General features: G+C 34.3%; 1 protein-coding gene across 23 annotated transcripts in view; it reads left to right on the forward strand.

The window, feature by feature from the left end:
* The window catches only part of SYNE1 (spectrin repeat containing nuclear envelope protein 1), a 567,155-nt gene that overhangs the window by 538,651 nt on the left and 9,951 nt on the right, over nucleotides 1–18,553 (forward strand). For 18 of the 23 annotated variants that reach the window (XM_031937596.1, XM_031937595.1, XM_031937599.1 and 15 more), the window contains 9 exons: nucleotides 84–152; nucleotides 1,944–2,086; nucleotides 4,564–4,690; nucleotides 5,086–5,297; nucleotides 9,945–10,145; nucleotides 13,518–13,646; nucleotides 14,734–14,946; nucleotides 16,111–16,203; nucleotides 17,840–17,898. In XM_031937596.1, coding sequence (XP_031793456.1) covers nucleotides 84–152; nucleotides 1,944–2,086; nucleotides 4,564–4,690; nucleotides 5,086–5,297; nucleotides 9,945–10,145; nucleotides 13,518–13,646; nucleotides 14,734–14,946; nucleotides 16,111–16,203; nucleotides 17,840–17,898 — 1,246 coding nt within the window. Of the gene's footprint in view, nucleotides 1–83; nucleotides 153–1,943; nucleotides 2,087–4,563; nucleotides 4,691–5,085; nucleotides 5,298–9,944; nucleotides 10,146–13,517; nucleotides 13,647–14,733; nucleotides 14,947–16,110; nucleotides 16,213–17,839; nucleotides 17,899–18,553 lie in introns of those variants that run through there. The other 5 variants (XM_031937605.1, XM_031937606.1, XM_023503290.2 and 2 more) reach the window with 3 other exon arrangements.

Raw genomic sequence — 18,553 nt, forward strand, 5'->3', positions numbered from 1 at the left:
ATTCCCAGGAAAAATATTTCCTCAGTAAGGACAATGAATTTTCCATTGCTTAGAAATCAATTTAGACTGTGCTTTTTTTGCAGATATAGTGATCCCAGAAAGCCCCGAGGCCTATGTAAAACTCACAGAAAATGCAATCAGAAATACCTCTGGTAGGCATGAAAACAGCCTAAGCATAGCGAGAACCAAGTCCCTCACCTATACCTGTAACAATCTCCTTCTCTTAGCACATCTGTCCAGCCTTGCTCAGCTTATGGCACAAGCATGTTAATGCAGATCTTTTCTCTCATCTCTGCTGGAAGATATTTGTCTAGTTGGTCATTATCAAGAGAATAGGTTTTCAATAATCATATGAGACATGGTACCTTCTCAACATGTTAGCTACTAATGGCTATTATTAAGGACAAACAACAATGGTCTTTAACCTTTTATGGTACCAGTTTAGAGGATTAGTGGGGTGGAGAATGGACTAGGAGAATCATGAGTTCTCTTTCTCCATGTGATTAACTACTGATAGGAGCTTAGGTAAACCAGCCTCTTATCATTTCAGTTTTCTCATCTGCAAAATCAGAAATGCTAGCCTTGTTAGTCCCTAAAGACCCATTTTTGCTGCATTAAAATTTTAATTAATTTTATTAGGTGAAGTAATTCTAGTTCATTGATTCATTTCACAACTTCCTGAGCTTTGGGTTTTCTTTCAAAGAGAAACATATTTCTTAAAGAAATTATTATGGTGAAGAGAGACAGAGACAGAAAGAGAGAGAAATGTCTTACCAGGCTACCACACACTGGTCTAGTAACTTTCAGAAAGGTACAGAATTGGGTTTGAATTATAGTGTTAATAGTCTGAATTATAGTGTTAATAATCTGTCAATAATGAGAGATGTTAAGGACCAAATCATGTAACATAACTTATTTTGGAGAGAGAATGGTGTAATCGAAATAGTGCTGAATTTAATATTAGAGGAACTGGCTTAAGATCTCAAATCTGATCCTTAATATTTGTCTGACTTTGATCAATTTATTGTATCTATCATTCAGATCTAATTTTTTTCATATGTAGAATGAGGGGATTAGATAATCTCTAAAGTCCCATATAGATGTAAATTTAGAATCTCATACAATTAATTTTATGTTAGATGATTTGCCTCCTACATTTAAAAATATCATTTTAGTTAGAAATGTCAGTTAATTGTATAGTAAATAATATTACTATTTAGATCACAGGCTATAAAAAGAGTTATTCCTTTTTTATTTCTTTGAAAAAATTATTGCAGCTCAAATAAAGGAATATGAGCCAGCATTCTCAAGAGCATGTGACAGCATGCCTATATGCTTGGTAAAAGCTTTGCTCTCTCTTGGCTTTCTTTCAGATTTTTGAATACAAGTCTCTTATGGCTACCTTTTGTTGGCTTAATTAGAACTTTTGTTTTCTCCCCAAAGAAATAATGCATTTGCATTCTTTTTCCAGACTGATATGTAAGGACAAACTAATACAAGATATGGATTCCCTCTATTCTTAAAGAGAACTGATGAAGGGCAATTTTCCCCCAGAAGGGGAAATGTGGATTCTATTGTTATTATTTTATGTGTGTTTAATAAGGCCTTCTAACAGACACATAAAGAATGTAGCCTTTCAGAGGATCAGAAAAGGGTAATGTCACAACTGTTTTCATAACAGATTACACAACTATCTGCAAATATCAAGGTCATCAGCAACACTGTTAAGGGAAAAATAATCACTAGATTAACCATTTTTCTTAAAAAATAAACATTCTAACAAATGAGCATGTCACTACTAAATTTGCTTTGTAATTCCCTCACATGCTATTTCTATGCTTCCTTATCTGAGAATAAGTCCTTAAATTTCCTATAAATTGAAAACTCAGACTGGTAAAAAAAAAATATTACTAAAGATTATTCTTCTTATGGTCACACTACAGGTGAGCCAGGAGCTTTAGAATCACATATACGACAGCTTGATAAAGCCCTAGATGCCAGCCGTTTTCAGATGCAGCAAACAGAAAATATTATCCGCAGCAAAACACCCACAGGACCTGAACTAGATGCTACTTATAAAGGATATGTAAGTATCATGTCTATTGCTATTCATAATCCCTTGTAAAAATCCCTGTGATAAAATACATGTTTAAAATCCACGAACTTGGTCAGTTTTTTGAGGAACATGCCTCTGTTGATCACAAAGACGAAGTATCACCCAAAAAAGCAACCCTTTACAATTACCTTTTGTATACCATTATTTTATCTTTAATCTTACTAAATATACAATCATCACTATCCTATTCTGACTTGTTCAATATTGCTTGAGATTTATTTTAATGTAAGAAAGTTACAAGACGCTTTAAGACCAACTTGTTACTTGGTTCATTTCCCAATTCAAATGATAATTTATTAAACCAAGTTTATCAGCTGAAATGTCTGTTTCCTCTTCTGGACATACTAATTCACTTAATTACCCTTAATTAGTTGTTCATTCTGGATTTTTTAATATCTTCCATGTGCCAGAGAAAATAATTCTGACATTTACAGTATGATGGTTCATGGAAGTAAGTCAGTAAAAGCAGTACAATACACTCAATACATTGGTATTTTTTCTATCATCTATTGTGTATGGCACTGTGGGTAATTCTATGGTAATATTACTTAGCTCTGTGCCTAGGTCACAATAAAGATATTTTTCCAGGAAATTTGTTATTCTTGTCACTAACTAGGGATCAAAAGCATTTTTGTCTTCTCTGCCTTTGAACCTCTTGCTACATAAATCCAAAAGACCTCTCAAAAAGATACCTTGGGAAATACAAACTACCAAGACTCACAGCTGCTATTCCTGTGTCACTGGTTCTCCTTCTTGAGCCCAGCACATAATTGACAATTAATATATGCTTTTCGACTGATTGGTTGAGGACAAGAATAGGAATCAGTCTATCTACTGTATATTGGCGTTCATAACTTTCTTAATAATAGTAGAAAAGGCATGATAGTTCACATTTCATTTTGTTTCACTTTAGCTGATAAAGCTACTATCATTTACAAATAGAATCTAATCTATTGTGGCTATCCTGAGACTGAGAAGCAGCAAAGACTATACCATAGAGTCTCAAAGACTGGGAGTCCAGTTCTGCCTTTCATAGATCCTAAATGTGTAACCATGGTCAGGTTACTTAATGTCCTGTTGCCCCCCAGCAACAATCTGAAGTTATGAGTTGCACACATGTGTTGCTGAGCTACCCTCGTGAAAAAAATTTTAACTATGGGAAATAGTTCTCCTCACACTCATGAAATCATATCTGGACTCTAGTAAATAATCAATTTGGGAAGTACTAAAGATATTTGTGAAGTCCACTAAGTTTTGTGACATTCCATTAAGGACTCTGAAAAATAATGCTTTGTGGTCAGTAAGGCATTAAAATTGTCCACTTGCTTCTTTCTGTACTTTTGGCAGCATTAAAAATAGAATTAAATGTGTTTTGTGAGAGTAAAAGCCTAGGCTTCAAATATGTAGTTTTAATGTTTTCAGAAAATAGCATAAAATACTGATATGAATGTGGCTTTTATGATTTTTAAATATATTAGTCAATCAGTGCCTAAAGTGCTCCTGGGAGACTGTGGCGGTGGGGGAAGGACAGCAGGAGTATTGTCCTTCCCACTTAGGGTTAAAAAAATTGGAAGATTAAGCCACCTGATAAGATGATATGATGTGTCCAGGTTCCAGGTTGAGTTCTAAGGCTCAGTTCAGGTCCTGAGGGTTCACTAGACTACATCTTCAATCCATAATTTTAAAGGGAATTTTGAGGACAAATGCAATTTGATACATCTGAAATATGCTTTAAAAAACTTTTTTTTTGCTATAGAAACAGATATTCATACATACATATACATTTTTCCAATCTGTATATCACTTAAATAATAGACTAATCACGTCAAAACCTATTTTTATAAATATTACTGATATAGTGGATAGAGACAGTCTTCAAATGAGGAAGATGAGTTCAAGGAATTGTCTATGACACATATCAGGTATGGTTTGGGGCAAGTCACATAATTTCCAGATCTTCTGGACAAGTAGATTCAAACTCAGATAGAAATGGGAGTCACTTATCTATACATCAAGATATGTACTGTAAGACACCTATTGACTTAGTTTTACAATGTAATATCTGCATTTTATGTATTTTTATTTATTTTGTGAACTATTTCTGAATTACATTTTAATCTCTTTTGAGCCGCAGTCCCAAGTGTTATAGACTGAGGACTGTGTATTTGACATATCTACTTTAGATGATTTTCCAAAGCTATTAGTTGAAGAAAAGGTGCCAATCTGAATTGGTAAAGGGAGCTCCTATTGGTAGAATCCAGCCCCCATCTTCTATTCCTATTTGGTCAACAGCTGTTTATTAAAGCACCTACTATGTACATAACATTGAAGGAGGTATAAGGAGAAAATATCCATTTTGTATGTCTTTTTTCTGTTCTTATTTCTAGAATATTCTACATAAAACTCAAGAGGTTTTCTGTGTTTTGTTACTGTCCTTTTTTAAACAGATGAAACTTCTGGGTGAATGCAGTGGGAGTATTGATTCAGTGAGGAGGTTGGGGCACAAACTGAAAGAAGAAGAGGAGAAATTATCTGGGTTCATTAACCTGAACAGCACAGAAACGCAAACATCTGGTAAGTAGCACCTGCCTAAGGAGTGAAAGGGAACAGGATATCAATCCTTCAAGCTCTGACATTTTCCCAGGACTGGTTCCAATATGTGCCTTAGACTGACTTTGCATTAGTCAGTCTTCTGTTAGGGTTTCTGTTCTTATTTGATAATCACCTAGGGGAGAAGGACAAAGAACACTGATTTGATTCATACCATGCTCTGATTATCCAGATGTGTTTTCTCCATCCTTTTTTTCTTACATATATTGTGCATGTGCCACCCAATCTAATCCAAACCAATAAGCATGTATTAAATAATGACTATGTACTAGACACTAGGCTAAGCAGATCTTAGTGTGTTTGCTCAAAATGTTCATTTGCTAATGAATCTCATGTGCCTTCAAACTGCCTTGCTTTAGGTGTGATTGATAGATGGGAGCTGATCCAGGCCCAGGCCCTGAGCAAGGAGCTACGAATGAAACAGCATCTCCAGCAATGGCAACAGTTCAACTCTGACTTGAACAGCATCTGGGCTTGGCTGGGGGAGACTGAAGAGGAGCTAGAACAACTTCAGCGTCTAGATCTCAGCACTGACATTCAGACCATTGAGCTCCGAATCAAAAAACTAAAGGTAGCTTTAAAAAAATACAAACAAACAAACAAAACAAAACAAAACCAAAAAAAACCCAAACTCTTCAGTCTTGCCTTTTCTGTTTGTAGCCATAATCTTTCCCTTTAACCACTGCACCACTGGACACTGTCTTGGATCAATATCTACAGTGTTAGAGTGAAATCAACAGATTCAGCTACTACTTGCTGATGACACATGTAATGCTCCACATGTTTGGTTTGCTTCCACATCCCCCTTTAGAAAAAGGAAAACTATTTCCTTATCAGTTCTCCCAGTCTGGGAATATTCATTATCAATCATCAGAACGCACCTATCCAACACAAAATTCCCCTTCACAAGAATATAAACTGCTAATCATGTTAGATACAATGTAGGCTGTGGAGGTTTGAAAAAAAAAAGTCTATAAAAGCCAGAAATAAGCTTCAAGAATGCATTATCCAACTGTGTCACTTTATAGAAGAGGAAGCTGAGACCCAGAAAAGTGATATCATAGAAGTACTAAATGGGAAGTACTAAACTCAAACCCAGGTCACATAATAAATGAAGGATCAGATATTGAAACTGAGGTTTTCTTATTCTGAAGTCTGTAGTTCCTTATACTGTACCATAGTAGAAAGTATACTGATTTTAGCCTCAAAACTTTTGAGTTTCAATCCTGTCTTTCATACTCACTATCAAGGCAACAAGGTAGCACAGTGAATAATATATCAAGCTTAGAGTCACAAAAACCAGAGTTTAAATTTGACCTCAGACAGTTACTTGTTTTGTGAATCTGAATAGCATCATTCGATCTCTTTTTGCCTCAATTTCTTCATCTGTAAAATGGGAATAACAACAGCATTCATTTCTCAGGGTTTTTGTGAGTATCAAGTGAAATAATAATTGTAATGTTCTTTGGCAAAATCTTTGGCACATAATAAGCATTATACAAATTTTTGTTACGATAATACTTTTATTACTTTGCAATCATTATTTTTATCTATCATTATATATTGTAATTATTATATTATTATTTGTTATTATATAGTCATATAGCAATGAGCTACATTATCATATAGTTATTACACAGTATAAATAATTGTGTAATTTACACATAATTCTTACATTATTACTATTACCACCTTGCGACCTTGGGCAAATCATCAACCTCAACTTTCTGATATATATAATGAAAATTACATATAATCACTAAATCATATTTAAGTGATCTCCAAGGATGGTTTCAATTCTAAATCTATAACCCTGTGACTGTCAAAATGATTAAGATGAATAATGCCTTGGGAGTGTCATTTTACAAAATAGACAATGATTTGCTCATGAAAAAAATAAAATTGCAAATAAAACCAAGAAACTGAGACCTAGTGATTGATCTTGTAATTTTGTCCCAGTCATGTAATAGCAACCATATTAATAATAGCTTTTTCAATACCTGCTGAAAACTACAATAGTCAGAAGCAGTAATGTAAAGGGTGTGAAATCAGCTTGTAAAAACAGATGAGAACCAGCCCTGGAAGGGCTTTAAATGGCAAATAGCTGTTATCCTGGAGGCATTAAGGAACCACTGCAGTTTATTGAGTTGGGGAGAGCCTTGCTCAGACCTGTGATTTAGAGATATATGTGTGTGTAGATGGAAGATTGAAGGGAAGAAAAGACTAGAGGCAGAAAGAACAGTTAGGGGACTTTTATAATAGTCTAAGTGAGAAGTAACAAGTACCTAATTTTATAGAGGAAACAAAAGCCAAAAACAGTTAAATGTTTTGCCTAACATGACACTGATCATAAATTGTGGAGAAAGGTTCCAGACCCAGGAACCTTGACAGAATCTTGGGGGACATTCCACATTCTTTCAACTTTACCACTGGTAGCCGTGGGGATGACAAAGAGGCTGTAAAGGTAAAATTGACAATTCTTGAAGTTTGAATATGGTTGGAGGTGGGGTGCAGGAAGCAAAGAAGAAGATAACTCCAATCCTGAATCATGTGAAAGCGGGAAATTGGGAATACCGTGCACAGAAAGAAGGACATAGGGAGAAGGAGAAAATAGTTCCACTTTGGACAAATTGAATTTAAAATAACCATGGGATATTTAGTGGAGATGTCTGGTAGGTAGTTGATACTGTGACAAAATTCAGAAAAGAGATATGTAAATTTAGGGTTCATCTATTAGGTACTGATAGTTAAACCCTTCTATGTTAAGATCATTAAGAGAACATATTTATTGTTGTCATTTTTTAGTTGTGTCTGACTCTTCCTGTCCCCATACAGGAATGGTTTGCCATTTTCTTCTCCAGCTTATTTTACAAATGAGAAAACTGAGGCAAACAAGGTAAAATGATTTACCCACGTTCACATAGCTAACAAGTGTGTGAATCTAGATTTGAACTCAGGAAGATGTTTTCCTAACATCAGGCCTAGAACTCTTTCCACTAAGCCATTTAGTTACTCTAAGGGAACATATATAGAAAGATAATAAGAGAAGGTTTAGGACAAAATCTTGGGGGACATGGATATTTAATGGATTTGATGGATATTTAAATTTTTTTATTTAATGGATAGGAAATGAATGATAATCCTGGAACTATGTCTGAGAAGGAATCAGGGAGGATAATACCAAGAAAAGGGAAGAAAGACCATGAAAGGGATGACTAACAGTGTCATAAATTGCCGAGAAGTCAGGAAGGATGAAAACTGAGAAAATGTCAGAGTGAGCAATTAAGAGATGGTGAATAACCTTGGGAAGAGCGGATTAAGTCAAAAATGGTATTGGAAGCTGGATTGAAAAGAGTTAAAATGAGAGTAGTGGATGTGGATAGAGAATCTACAAATGTAGAAAGCTGGAGTTTTACCGAGATATGCAAAACAGATATAAGATAATAGTTTGAAGAGGGTGACTAGGTGGCAAGGTAGATGGGCCTAGACACACACACACAAAAATCCTCTTCCTCAGTTCAAATCCAGATTCAGACACTTACTAGCTGTGTGAGCCTGGAAAGTCATTTCACTTTACTTATCTTAGTTTCCTCCTCTGTAAAATGAACTGGAAAAGTAATTGACAAACTACTCTAATATTTTTGCCAAGAAAATTCCAAATGAGGTCACACACAGTCTACCATGTCTGGAAACAACTGTACAACAACAATAACAGTTTGAAATGATGGTATAATCAAGTAATATTTTTTTAAAGAAATGAAGAAAGTACATGTTTGTAGGCAGCAGGGAAAAAGCCACCGCATAAGAAAAAAATGAAAATTAGATGTAGAAAGAAAGAAAATATATGGAAGGAAATATATGGAATAAACTCCAAAGGAAACTGGAGAATATGAATGGGTGTTGATTCCTATGGGGCACATGATTCTTCTCACCCCCCAAAATCTTCAAAACTACAAGTGCTTCCAATAGATGTTGAAATAACATCCTAATAAATAAACATTCTTTAAATCAACATCCTAAAGCATCTCCCACCTATTGATCTCCTAAAGATTACTTTTTTAAAAATATGAATTATCTAAGACCCTTTTCCCCTAAATGAAGTAAATCACTTCAAGTCAGATCTGAAAAATAGGACCCAATCTTGAAAAAATGACTTGAAAATAAAGGTGTTGCCTTAGACCTCAAAGAAATCAGGTCAAATCATAGTAATGACACATGACTTCTTTGCCCCTTTGGACTATTCCTTTTCCATTTTTTCCTCTGGAAATCTCTTAGTGAGTAAACCTCATATCTTTCTACAAGTGGAGTTTCATGATCCCTTTGGCTTCCTCTTACATAATGCTTACAAAATAGAAAATTGAAAATTTCAGACACTCCATTTCTTATTTTCAAAGAGTTAGAAATAATTTTTTCAAGATTGTTTTTTTCAACAAATTGAAATGATTGACAGATACCATTGCTCATTTGACTAATTGCTTTGGTATTATGTAGATATAACTCTTAATTTATTGATATGGAAACCATACATGAAAGGTTTAGTTGCTGTTGTCAAAAGTGAATTTTAGAGAATTTAAGGAGGAGGAGGAGGAGGACAATGAAAAGTCACATGTATATACTGTATTAAAATGGCAGTGAACTCATAATCTTGCTATGATGTAAGAAATAGTAGGATTATCCCCAATTCACAAACCTAGAAGAAACATCAGATAGAACAGTGAACCTGGAATCAAGAAGACCTGAGTTGAAATTTGTGGTGTGACAAAAAAAAAAAAAAATGATGAGATAGTGGGGAGGGAGAAATAACAAAGCTAAGCAACTGGTATGGGCAATGAGTGAAAGCAAGGAGACCAGAATTAGTCCTAGGCTACAAACCTGAGTTACTAGAAGAATGGTAGTACCATCAAAAGAAACATAAAGGGTAGGAAAGATAGTTTAGGTTTGGGTGGGAAATAATGAATTCTGTTTTGGACCCATTGAATTTGAGATATTTGTGGGGCATACAGGCAGCTGGTGAAGTGGCACTTCATGTTGAAAAATAAATAATCTCTAGATATGTAGATTTAAAAATCATCTCTGTAGGGGTGAGAGTTGAACCCATAGAAACTGATAAAATCACTGTTAAAAAAAGAAAAAGAAAAAGAGGTTCCAGTAATCTTAGAATGTGTGTTTCATTACTGAAGTTGTTCATTTTGATTTTTGCTTTGGTCCATCTTTATAGGAGCTTCAAAAAGCAGTTGATCACCGCAAAGCTATCATCCTTTCCATAAATTTGTGCAGTTCAGAATTCACACAGTCTGACAGTGAGGAGAGCAAAGAACTCCAGGAGAGACTGGCCCAAATGAATATGCGCTGGGACCGAGTGTGCAGTTTGCTAGAAGATTGGCGTAGCTTACTGCAGGATGCCTTAATGCAATGTCAGGTTTGTTTCAGATTTCTTTCTAGGCTCTGAAATCACTATCAGAAAGTTCTTTCCCTCTTCCTAATTACTTAAAAGGCAGAATATTTTTATAGGCTTCATGATTTTCTCAGTCCTACCAGTACAAAATACTTCCACCCTGTCCCTAAAGAACATAGTCTCTAATTCAGAAGTACCTGATGACAATTCCTATCTAAAACTGATGTGAATGTGTTCACTTCTGCAACATAATTCTTCTCTTTAATAGAATATTTCAAGGTATAAATCTAAACAGAGATTGCAGATGCTCAGGTCTTATTACATTTTTGTTTTTGTTTTTTTAGTTAAAGGCCCCTCACCAGGCCTTTTCCTTCAGAATCACACAAAAGTACCATTGTTCCCCCTACCTGCCCTAGCTTATTTCTAATTGGTAGAATTTACAAAAGAAAATGGTCACTTCCATCATGCTTCTTTTTTATTTTTGCTCCCTTGCTCCCAATATGGCTAAAAGTCTGAGAGCTTATAAATCTCATTTACATCTCATAGGATCTAAATACACAGAAATAACACTTATATATTAAAATATTACAATATATTATAGACAATGTGTTTCATAAGATTTGTGAGTTCAGCACTATTGCTACTCCTTTCATGGAATATTTTACAGTCTCTACATACCCTAGTACTTGGTTTGGCCTCAAGTTTTATCTTCAGATGGTCAAATTTTGGATGATGAATTTCCACATTAGCTAAACCACTCTATATGAAAAACTTTGGGTAGGTTTTTATTTCAGATCTTTAGAACTTGATTACAGCTTATAATCATTAACTTGTATAACAAACTTGTATAATTTGTAATTAAATATATTTATTTGTATTATTATGTACATATATATCATATAATTTTACATAAACATAATATATTATGTGAATATTCTATTTAATATAATAGTTTATATTTAACTTATATAATATTCAACATGTAACTGTAACTTACATAATCATAATTTCTTTCCGTTCATAATCATTGACTGTATCAGTGGTATCTAACATTTATATAGCACTTTGCTTTTGCACATCATCTCATTTGAACATTACAATCCTGTGAAGTTGTTATTTTAATCCCTATTTTACAGATGAGGAAACTGAGCTGAAAGACATTAATTATATGTTTAATCTATATCAGTTTGCTTTCCGTCTTAGGGAGGGGGAAGGTAAGGAAGAAAAAATTAGAACACAAAGTTTAACATCAATGAATGTTGAAAACTATCTTTACATGTATTTGGAAAAATAAAATATTATTTAAAAGTGTCTGAGAAAGAATTTGAATTGAGTTCTTCTTAACCCGAAGTACAGAACTCTATCCATTGTTCCCCCTACCTGCCCTAGCTTATTTCTAATTGTAGAATTTACAAAAGAAAATGGTCACTTCCATCACGCTTCTTTTTTATTTTTGCTCCCTTGCTTCCAATATGGCCAAGAAATCATAAATGATTTCTATCGGATATTTAGAAGACTAATTTCATAGTTTAAAATATTCTAAAGAAATATATTTTCTCCATTCAACAAATGGAGCATTCATTACATGTATGGTAGTGTGCCAAGTACTGTGGGAAAATAAAGGGAAGTAGAAGCTATATCCCTGTCTCCTAAACCTAAATTAGTTTATACAATAAAGCTACATACATGAATTATTTATATAACAAAGCAATATAGCATCTGAATAAGTGTCCCAATTTTAAATCATCATCATCATCATCATCATCATCTCATAAAAGCTATCATTTGTGTAGCACTTAGTATATGTCAAGTCACTTTGCTAAGTACTTTACCATTATTATCTTGTTTCATCCTTATTATTCCACCTAGCTGCCCATAAGAAGGGAGTGTGGAATGACATTTCAATTCAGTAATCTGTTATTAAGCAATACAAAGCACTAGACTAGACTCTGAAGATAATAAAAATGAAAAACAAAACAAACCCTATACTCAGATTTCTTAAATAGGCAATACTATATATTTAAATCTAAGTCTAATTTTAAGGTGGAAAATGAGAGTTAAACAAATCATGGTAGAAAAATAGAAGAATAAAATAGAATACTTTCATGAGGAAAGGGAAGGTGTCATAAAGGATGTGATTTCTAAACCAAACCTTAAAGGAAGAAAAGGATTTTGACAGCTAAAGATTATATATTAAGAAGGCATACCAAGGTTGCAGAAATGCATGAAAGCATGATAGTTGATGGACCTGCCTTATTAGACTGCCACTATTAAAAAATTATAGTCATAAAGGAAATGTATGTAATCCTCAAGGGTTACAAAGTTTCCTCCAACATTATTTTGATGAGAGATTGCTCTGCCTCTCTATGCTATTGCTTTTTTTATTTGCTTTCTGTTAAAATTTTCTCCAAGCTTCACATTAATCCTTTAAGGTAACTCTAGAAGGAATTATCATTTTCTTGCCTATATTACATGACTAATAGGTGTTAGAAAGCATTATTTGAAACCAGATCTTCCTGTCTCCAGTTCCATGTCAAATATGCCAAGCTACCTGTAGTGATGCATAATTGAATTGAACTATGGTGATGGTCATGTTTGTGTGTCTGAACACACGTGAGTGTATGTATATGTTTGTATGTGTGTCAAGAAAGGAGAAGAGAAAAGAAATATCATAAAATAGAATTAATAAAACATGGTAATGATTAGATATGGGTATAGTAGGGGTAATAAAAGAGTATCTGACAACTTTGGGGATTCAGAACATGTGTTTCTGAAAGGATGTTGGTATTTTAAAGGTGTGATTAGAACCTTGATATCTAAGTATGGTAATCTTATTTTAGTCATGAAACATATATATTTCAGTTTCCCTACATCTAAAATGCATCTAGGAAATAAGATGAGGCAGCTTATAGCTCAGTGGAGAGACACTGGTTCTGGAATCAGGAAGACCTGAAATCAAATCCAGCTTCAGACACCTTTTAGTTGTATGACCCTTAACCTCTGCCTGACAAACAGATTCACTGGAGAAAGAAATGGCAAACCACTCTAGTCTCTTTTCCAAAAACATCCCATAGACAGCTATGGTATACCAGAGTCCTGAAGAGTGGAACATGACTGAATGACTTAACAACAAAATAAATAAGATACACTAGGAGACATCATTTGATGTGCTAGAACAGGAATAATAACCTTGTATCTAGAAATAATAATGTGCCTGCCATTAAAATGAAGATGTTATGAGAGAGTAGTCCATTAAGTACTAGCCAGGTACTTAAATTAAAGAAAATAGATGTGACCCAAATCTCTGTGTAGATGTGAGTATGTGGGTGGATGGGTTGAGAGGTCATGATAGTATTGCTCAAGGTCATTATACATCCTCTCATTCTTTTTTTAAAGGATTTCCATGAAATGAGCCATGGATTACTTCTATGGTTGGAGAATATTGACAGAAGAAAAAATGAAATAGTTCCTATTAATCCAAACCTTGACTCAGAAGTACTTCAGGACCAACACAAGATGCTTATGGTAGGATGTTTGACTCTAGCCTCTGGGGGAGATTTAGAAAGGTTTTCTTCATTTCACTGAAAAGAAAGATAATACAGAATCAAGTATTTTACTTGTGCTTTGGTCTCTAAGTTCAAGCCCTTTTAGTGCTAAGTATTTTTACAGCTAAGTATATCCACAGGGGATGCTATCAACTGGAATTGAGTTTCAGAATTCTTGGTTGAATTTGTAAAATGTTTGTGACTGCTCTTTCCCTTATTTTTTCATTTATTGGGGGGAGGGAAGAGAAGAAATAGTAGATTTTGGTGGCAATGAATTTTTTATGTTCCATTAGGAGAAAATGTTTTTGTGCTAACAGCTTTCTGTATTCCTGAAAAGGTTATATCTCATTTACAACCTGTTAACTTGACTTAAGGGCTTGGTAACTATCAATTGGATGCTAATGCAGATCTTGGAAACTACGTAGTTTTACCACTGTATTTCTCCTGCATTATTGAATATAATGATCACCTTTGGAGTTTAGAGAGATCCAAGAAAGGAACACATATCTTCCAGATTTCACTGGGAACACCCTCACTCCTTTAGCCAGCATTAATCATTAAACAGTGAATGATGAATCTTCCACTATATCTTAAAAATGTTTAATCACACATCAGAAACAAAGAATTGGCCTGAATAGTTCCTATATTCACAGCTTGAAGAATTTTTTAAAATTATACTAAAAGTACTACAAATAACGTTTTATATCTTTAAAATCTTTTTGCCTTCTTTGACACATATGATCTTCACAACAGCCTTTTGAGTTAGATTGATTATTGTCTCAATCTTGCACATTGAAAACCTGAGGATGAGGTAAATGGGGTGACTTGTCCATACTATACAGCAAATTATGATGGGTAAAGCTACCATTTAGTTATCCTTTGCTCCCATCCCGAGCAGGGTTCTTGACTGCTGTGCTATTAAGTTGACTTTTCTATATGCATGTATGACATTCCATTGGATGGGCACAGAATTGTCCTAGTTTAAAGAGCTATTTTTTCCAAGTTTTAGGAAGTGCCGTATATGTTGAAAATTTGTAGGGGAAAATAATATTTTACTGTGTATATAGCAAATCAGACGTGAGTTGCTGGAGTCCCAATTAAAGGTGGCATCCCTGCAAGACATGTCCTGCCAACTCTTAGTTAATGCTGAAGGCAAAGACTGCTTGGAAGCCAAAGAAAAAGTCCACGTCATTGGAAATCGACTTAAACTTCTCTTAAAAGAGGTTAGTCGCCATATCAAAGACCTGGAGAAGATCTTAGATATCTCAAGCAGTCAACTGGTAAGTCTCTAATTCATCAATATGCAAACCCTTTAATTCTCCTTCAGTTGCTGTAAGTTTGTATCTAGAAAATAAAATCTTTATTTAAATTGAGAGTTTTTAATTCAGGATATAGCAAAAAAAAAAAAAATTAGTTATCAGATTGGAAAGGGCCTGAAATGGAAAAGGACTTAGTCACTTGTTAGGTCCAAAAGATTTTTTTTTTTTTTTATCACAAAGTGATAACAGAGCCCAACTATGGATTTGTTTGGTTTTTTGTTTGTTTGTTTTGGGTTTTTTTTTTTTGGGGGGGGGGAGTTCTTTTACATATAAGTACCAGTAACCTTAGAAGTAAAGTTTCTTCCAGGAATACAAACAGTTTATATTTGAACCTGCCCTCTTCTTTTTTCTTAATAAAAGAACTACTTAGTTGTAGTATGCAAAATACCTGTACTACTCAAACATAAGAAATTAATTTGTGGAAAAAGAAAGATAGAGAGGGAAGATAATAAGGGAGAAGGGAAGTAAAGAAAGAGCAAAGGAAGAAAAGAAGGAAGGAGGGGAGAGGAGGAGAAAAGGAGGGAGGGAATAAAGAAGGGAAGGAAAGAGAGAGGAAGGGAGAGAAGAAAGAAAAGAGGAAGGGAAGGAAGGAAGGAGCAAAAATGTGTTGATAAACGATTTATTTGTGAATTCCTTGTCATAAGCATGCAAGATAACTTATTCTTTTATAAATATACAAATCTATCCAAAATAGCAATGCCAAAAAAAAAAAAAAAAAAAAAAGTCCTAGTATCTTTGACACTGTAAATGGACTACTAGATGATTTTGTCAAGAAGTCCAGATAAGTGAAATTCCCTTAGGGTCTAATTGATTAGGCAATCAATTAGCTATGTCTTTCATTTTTCACATACTGTATTTATTCTTTTACGATATAAAATCATAAGATCACTAAGGAAATCCCCAGCAGGGTTGAAAATATTTTAAAATAATAAATTATCCTATAAAATATTCAAGATAGACTGTGTACAAAGCCCATTTCAAATTCCAATCCTAAGGATCTCACTATTAGAATCTTTAGTTTATTAAAATGTACTAAGAATCTTGAATCCCCACACTTTAATTCTTGGGCTATGGTGATATTCAGAGTCCTGAGATTAGTCTAATGAAATTCAATCTTACATGTAGGATTTATCCTCTTGGTCTTCTGCTGATGAACTGGACACCTCAGGATCTGTGAGTCCTGTATCAGGAAGAAGCACCCCAAACAGACAAAAAACGGTAAATTAATACTGGCTATCTTCTATCAGTCCTGGGGAAAAAACACTAGGAAGTAACAGTATTTGTAGCCAACAATAAGGTTCACAGCATTTTCTTGAAGGAAAAGCAAAATGTGTCTCCCCCTTCTCCCACAAGAGGTTTTCCTACAATTTAATATCGCTTCCTCAATCCTGCTGCATTTCTACCCTGCATGAAATCAGTAATGGAAGATGGTATCTTTATTTTTGAATTAAAAAAAGAAATCAGGGCTCCAGGTGTGGCTGATATGCAGGATATTTTTGTTTCTCAAATGCCAATTCTAGCAGGGTCTTCAGTTATGCCTTTGGCAGCCTTTTTGTTTGGTCTTCTTCATCCCTTTAACCATTTTTTCAGCCAAAAGATCAGACTGCTACCCAAAAAATCATCATCAAAACTTTTTTTTTTTAAAGTCTTAGTAAGGCTCTTGATTTGATGAATGCAATGACTTTAATTATGTACAAATCGGTCTTAATAAGGTTTTAAAATTCTTAAATTCTTTAAAATTCAAGTAAGCTCTTCTCCAAAGCTGCTCCTAGGTTATGGCCTAGAAGATTTGTGGTGAATTGAGCAGTGGCTCCTGAACCATCTGCATCAATGCAAGTGACCCTAATTTGCCCATGGGTGTTACTGAAAAAAATGAAAATAAAATCAAGACAAAACAAAACAAAACAGCTAATTCTGTCCCTGCTGCCCTTTATATCTTGATCTTTGTATGTAGTGAGATTTTTTTTTGTCCTGCTTTACAATTCCATTGGTTTTTTTTTTTATTATCCCATTTTCCTTAGTTCTTAGAATAATATTTATTTCATTTGCACTTTATATAATCATCTAAGTTCTGTCCTGGTGAACTTTATGATCTTTTTTTAAATTGATTTTTTGCAACATTCACTAGTTTCCTGTAGATCCTAGTTTCAGAATGTGAAGGAACACTGGCTTTTCAGTAATTTCCATTTGAGCTTCTAGAATGAATATTTACTTGTTTGTTCTTTAAATACCTTTTAACAAGGTAATCTTATGTTGTTTTATTAATCTGCCAAGAAGGGGAAAACGGACATCTCAAACATTCTGGAAAATGAAAAAATATAGCTGAATGAAATGATATAGTGAATTCATATATGATTTAAGTGGGCAAGCATTTAGTTAAAAAACATGCCAACTAGAAATCCATTATATTTATCTTTATCATCTATTTGGTTTATGTGCATTACAGCCCTATTCATAGATGTCCGCATTCACATTTTCCAGGCCAGACTCTAAAAATCATTCATCTACCTTGAAAAACAGTACAGATGAAAACTTAGAAATTCTTGAATAATATGGGATCATTTATAGCCTATACCAAAACATATGACTGAAATAAAAATAAAATTTTGCCATCATTGTGGAAGTGGTTAGAGTAATAGATTTCATGGATCTTAATAAATGCTAAGCAATTTGGACATTCATTTCATTTGTTCAACAGAAGAAAAGCCAGTTTCCTTGGTTCATGGGTATTGATCACTTCATTTGATTTGTGTTTTCCTTTGCTGCACTTTTAGTTTAATTTTCATCAGTAGCTTGTCTTTATTTGCCTGGACTGAACATTCTTCTTTCTTTACCCCCTGTTCATTGCAAACAGCCACGGGGCAAATGTAGTCTCTCACAGCCTGGACCCTCTGTCAACAATCCACATAGCAGGTACCTTATTCTCCTGGTTTCCACACTGTTCTAGAACTGCAAGAGGATGATGGAAAATGCCCTAATTAGGACCAGCCTGCATATAATCTACCCACAGAGGAGTAAAAGAATTACTTATTTTTGAAACACATTTGCCCTCAATAAGCAGGTTGGCAAAAATTGGGGTTCCTCCAAGAATAACAAAATACTTGTGAATTTTACAATACAAAGCTCTTGGTCCTTACACACACAAAAGAAAATCATTCCCCAACACAGGCACTGTTCTGATATACTTTGCCAGGTGATGGTCCTTTATATGTGTAACCTAGAGACCATGTAGCTGACTAGAACATAACACCATGGGGTTCGTGGCAAACAATTTTTATCATCCTCTTAGTTCTAGATTTTACATTAAGACAGGTGATAGAACAATGCAATATTTTACCATTTACAGAACCCACAAGTCTGAATAAAGCATACTAACACTCCTTCCTTTGCTCCCACCCTGCTCCCAGCTTTTGATTTTTTTTTTTTAACATTTTATTCAGTTTGTGGGTTTTGGGTTCTTGAGATTCTAAAAAAAAAAAAAATAGAGTCAGCATTTGGGTAACTTCATCTAAAAATCCTTAGCATCTTATCTCTTTAGCATTGCCTTCAGCTCCTCTGCAACTGACAC

The sequence above is a fragment of the Sarcophilus harrisii genome, chromosome 4, assembly GCF_902635505.1.
Source record: "Sarcophilus harrisii chromosome 4, mSarHar1.11, whole genome shotgun sequence".
NCBI lineage: Eukaryota > Metazoa > Chordata > Mammalia > Dasyuromorphia > Dasyuridae > Sarcophilus > Sarcophilus harrisii.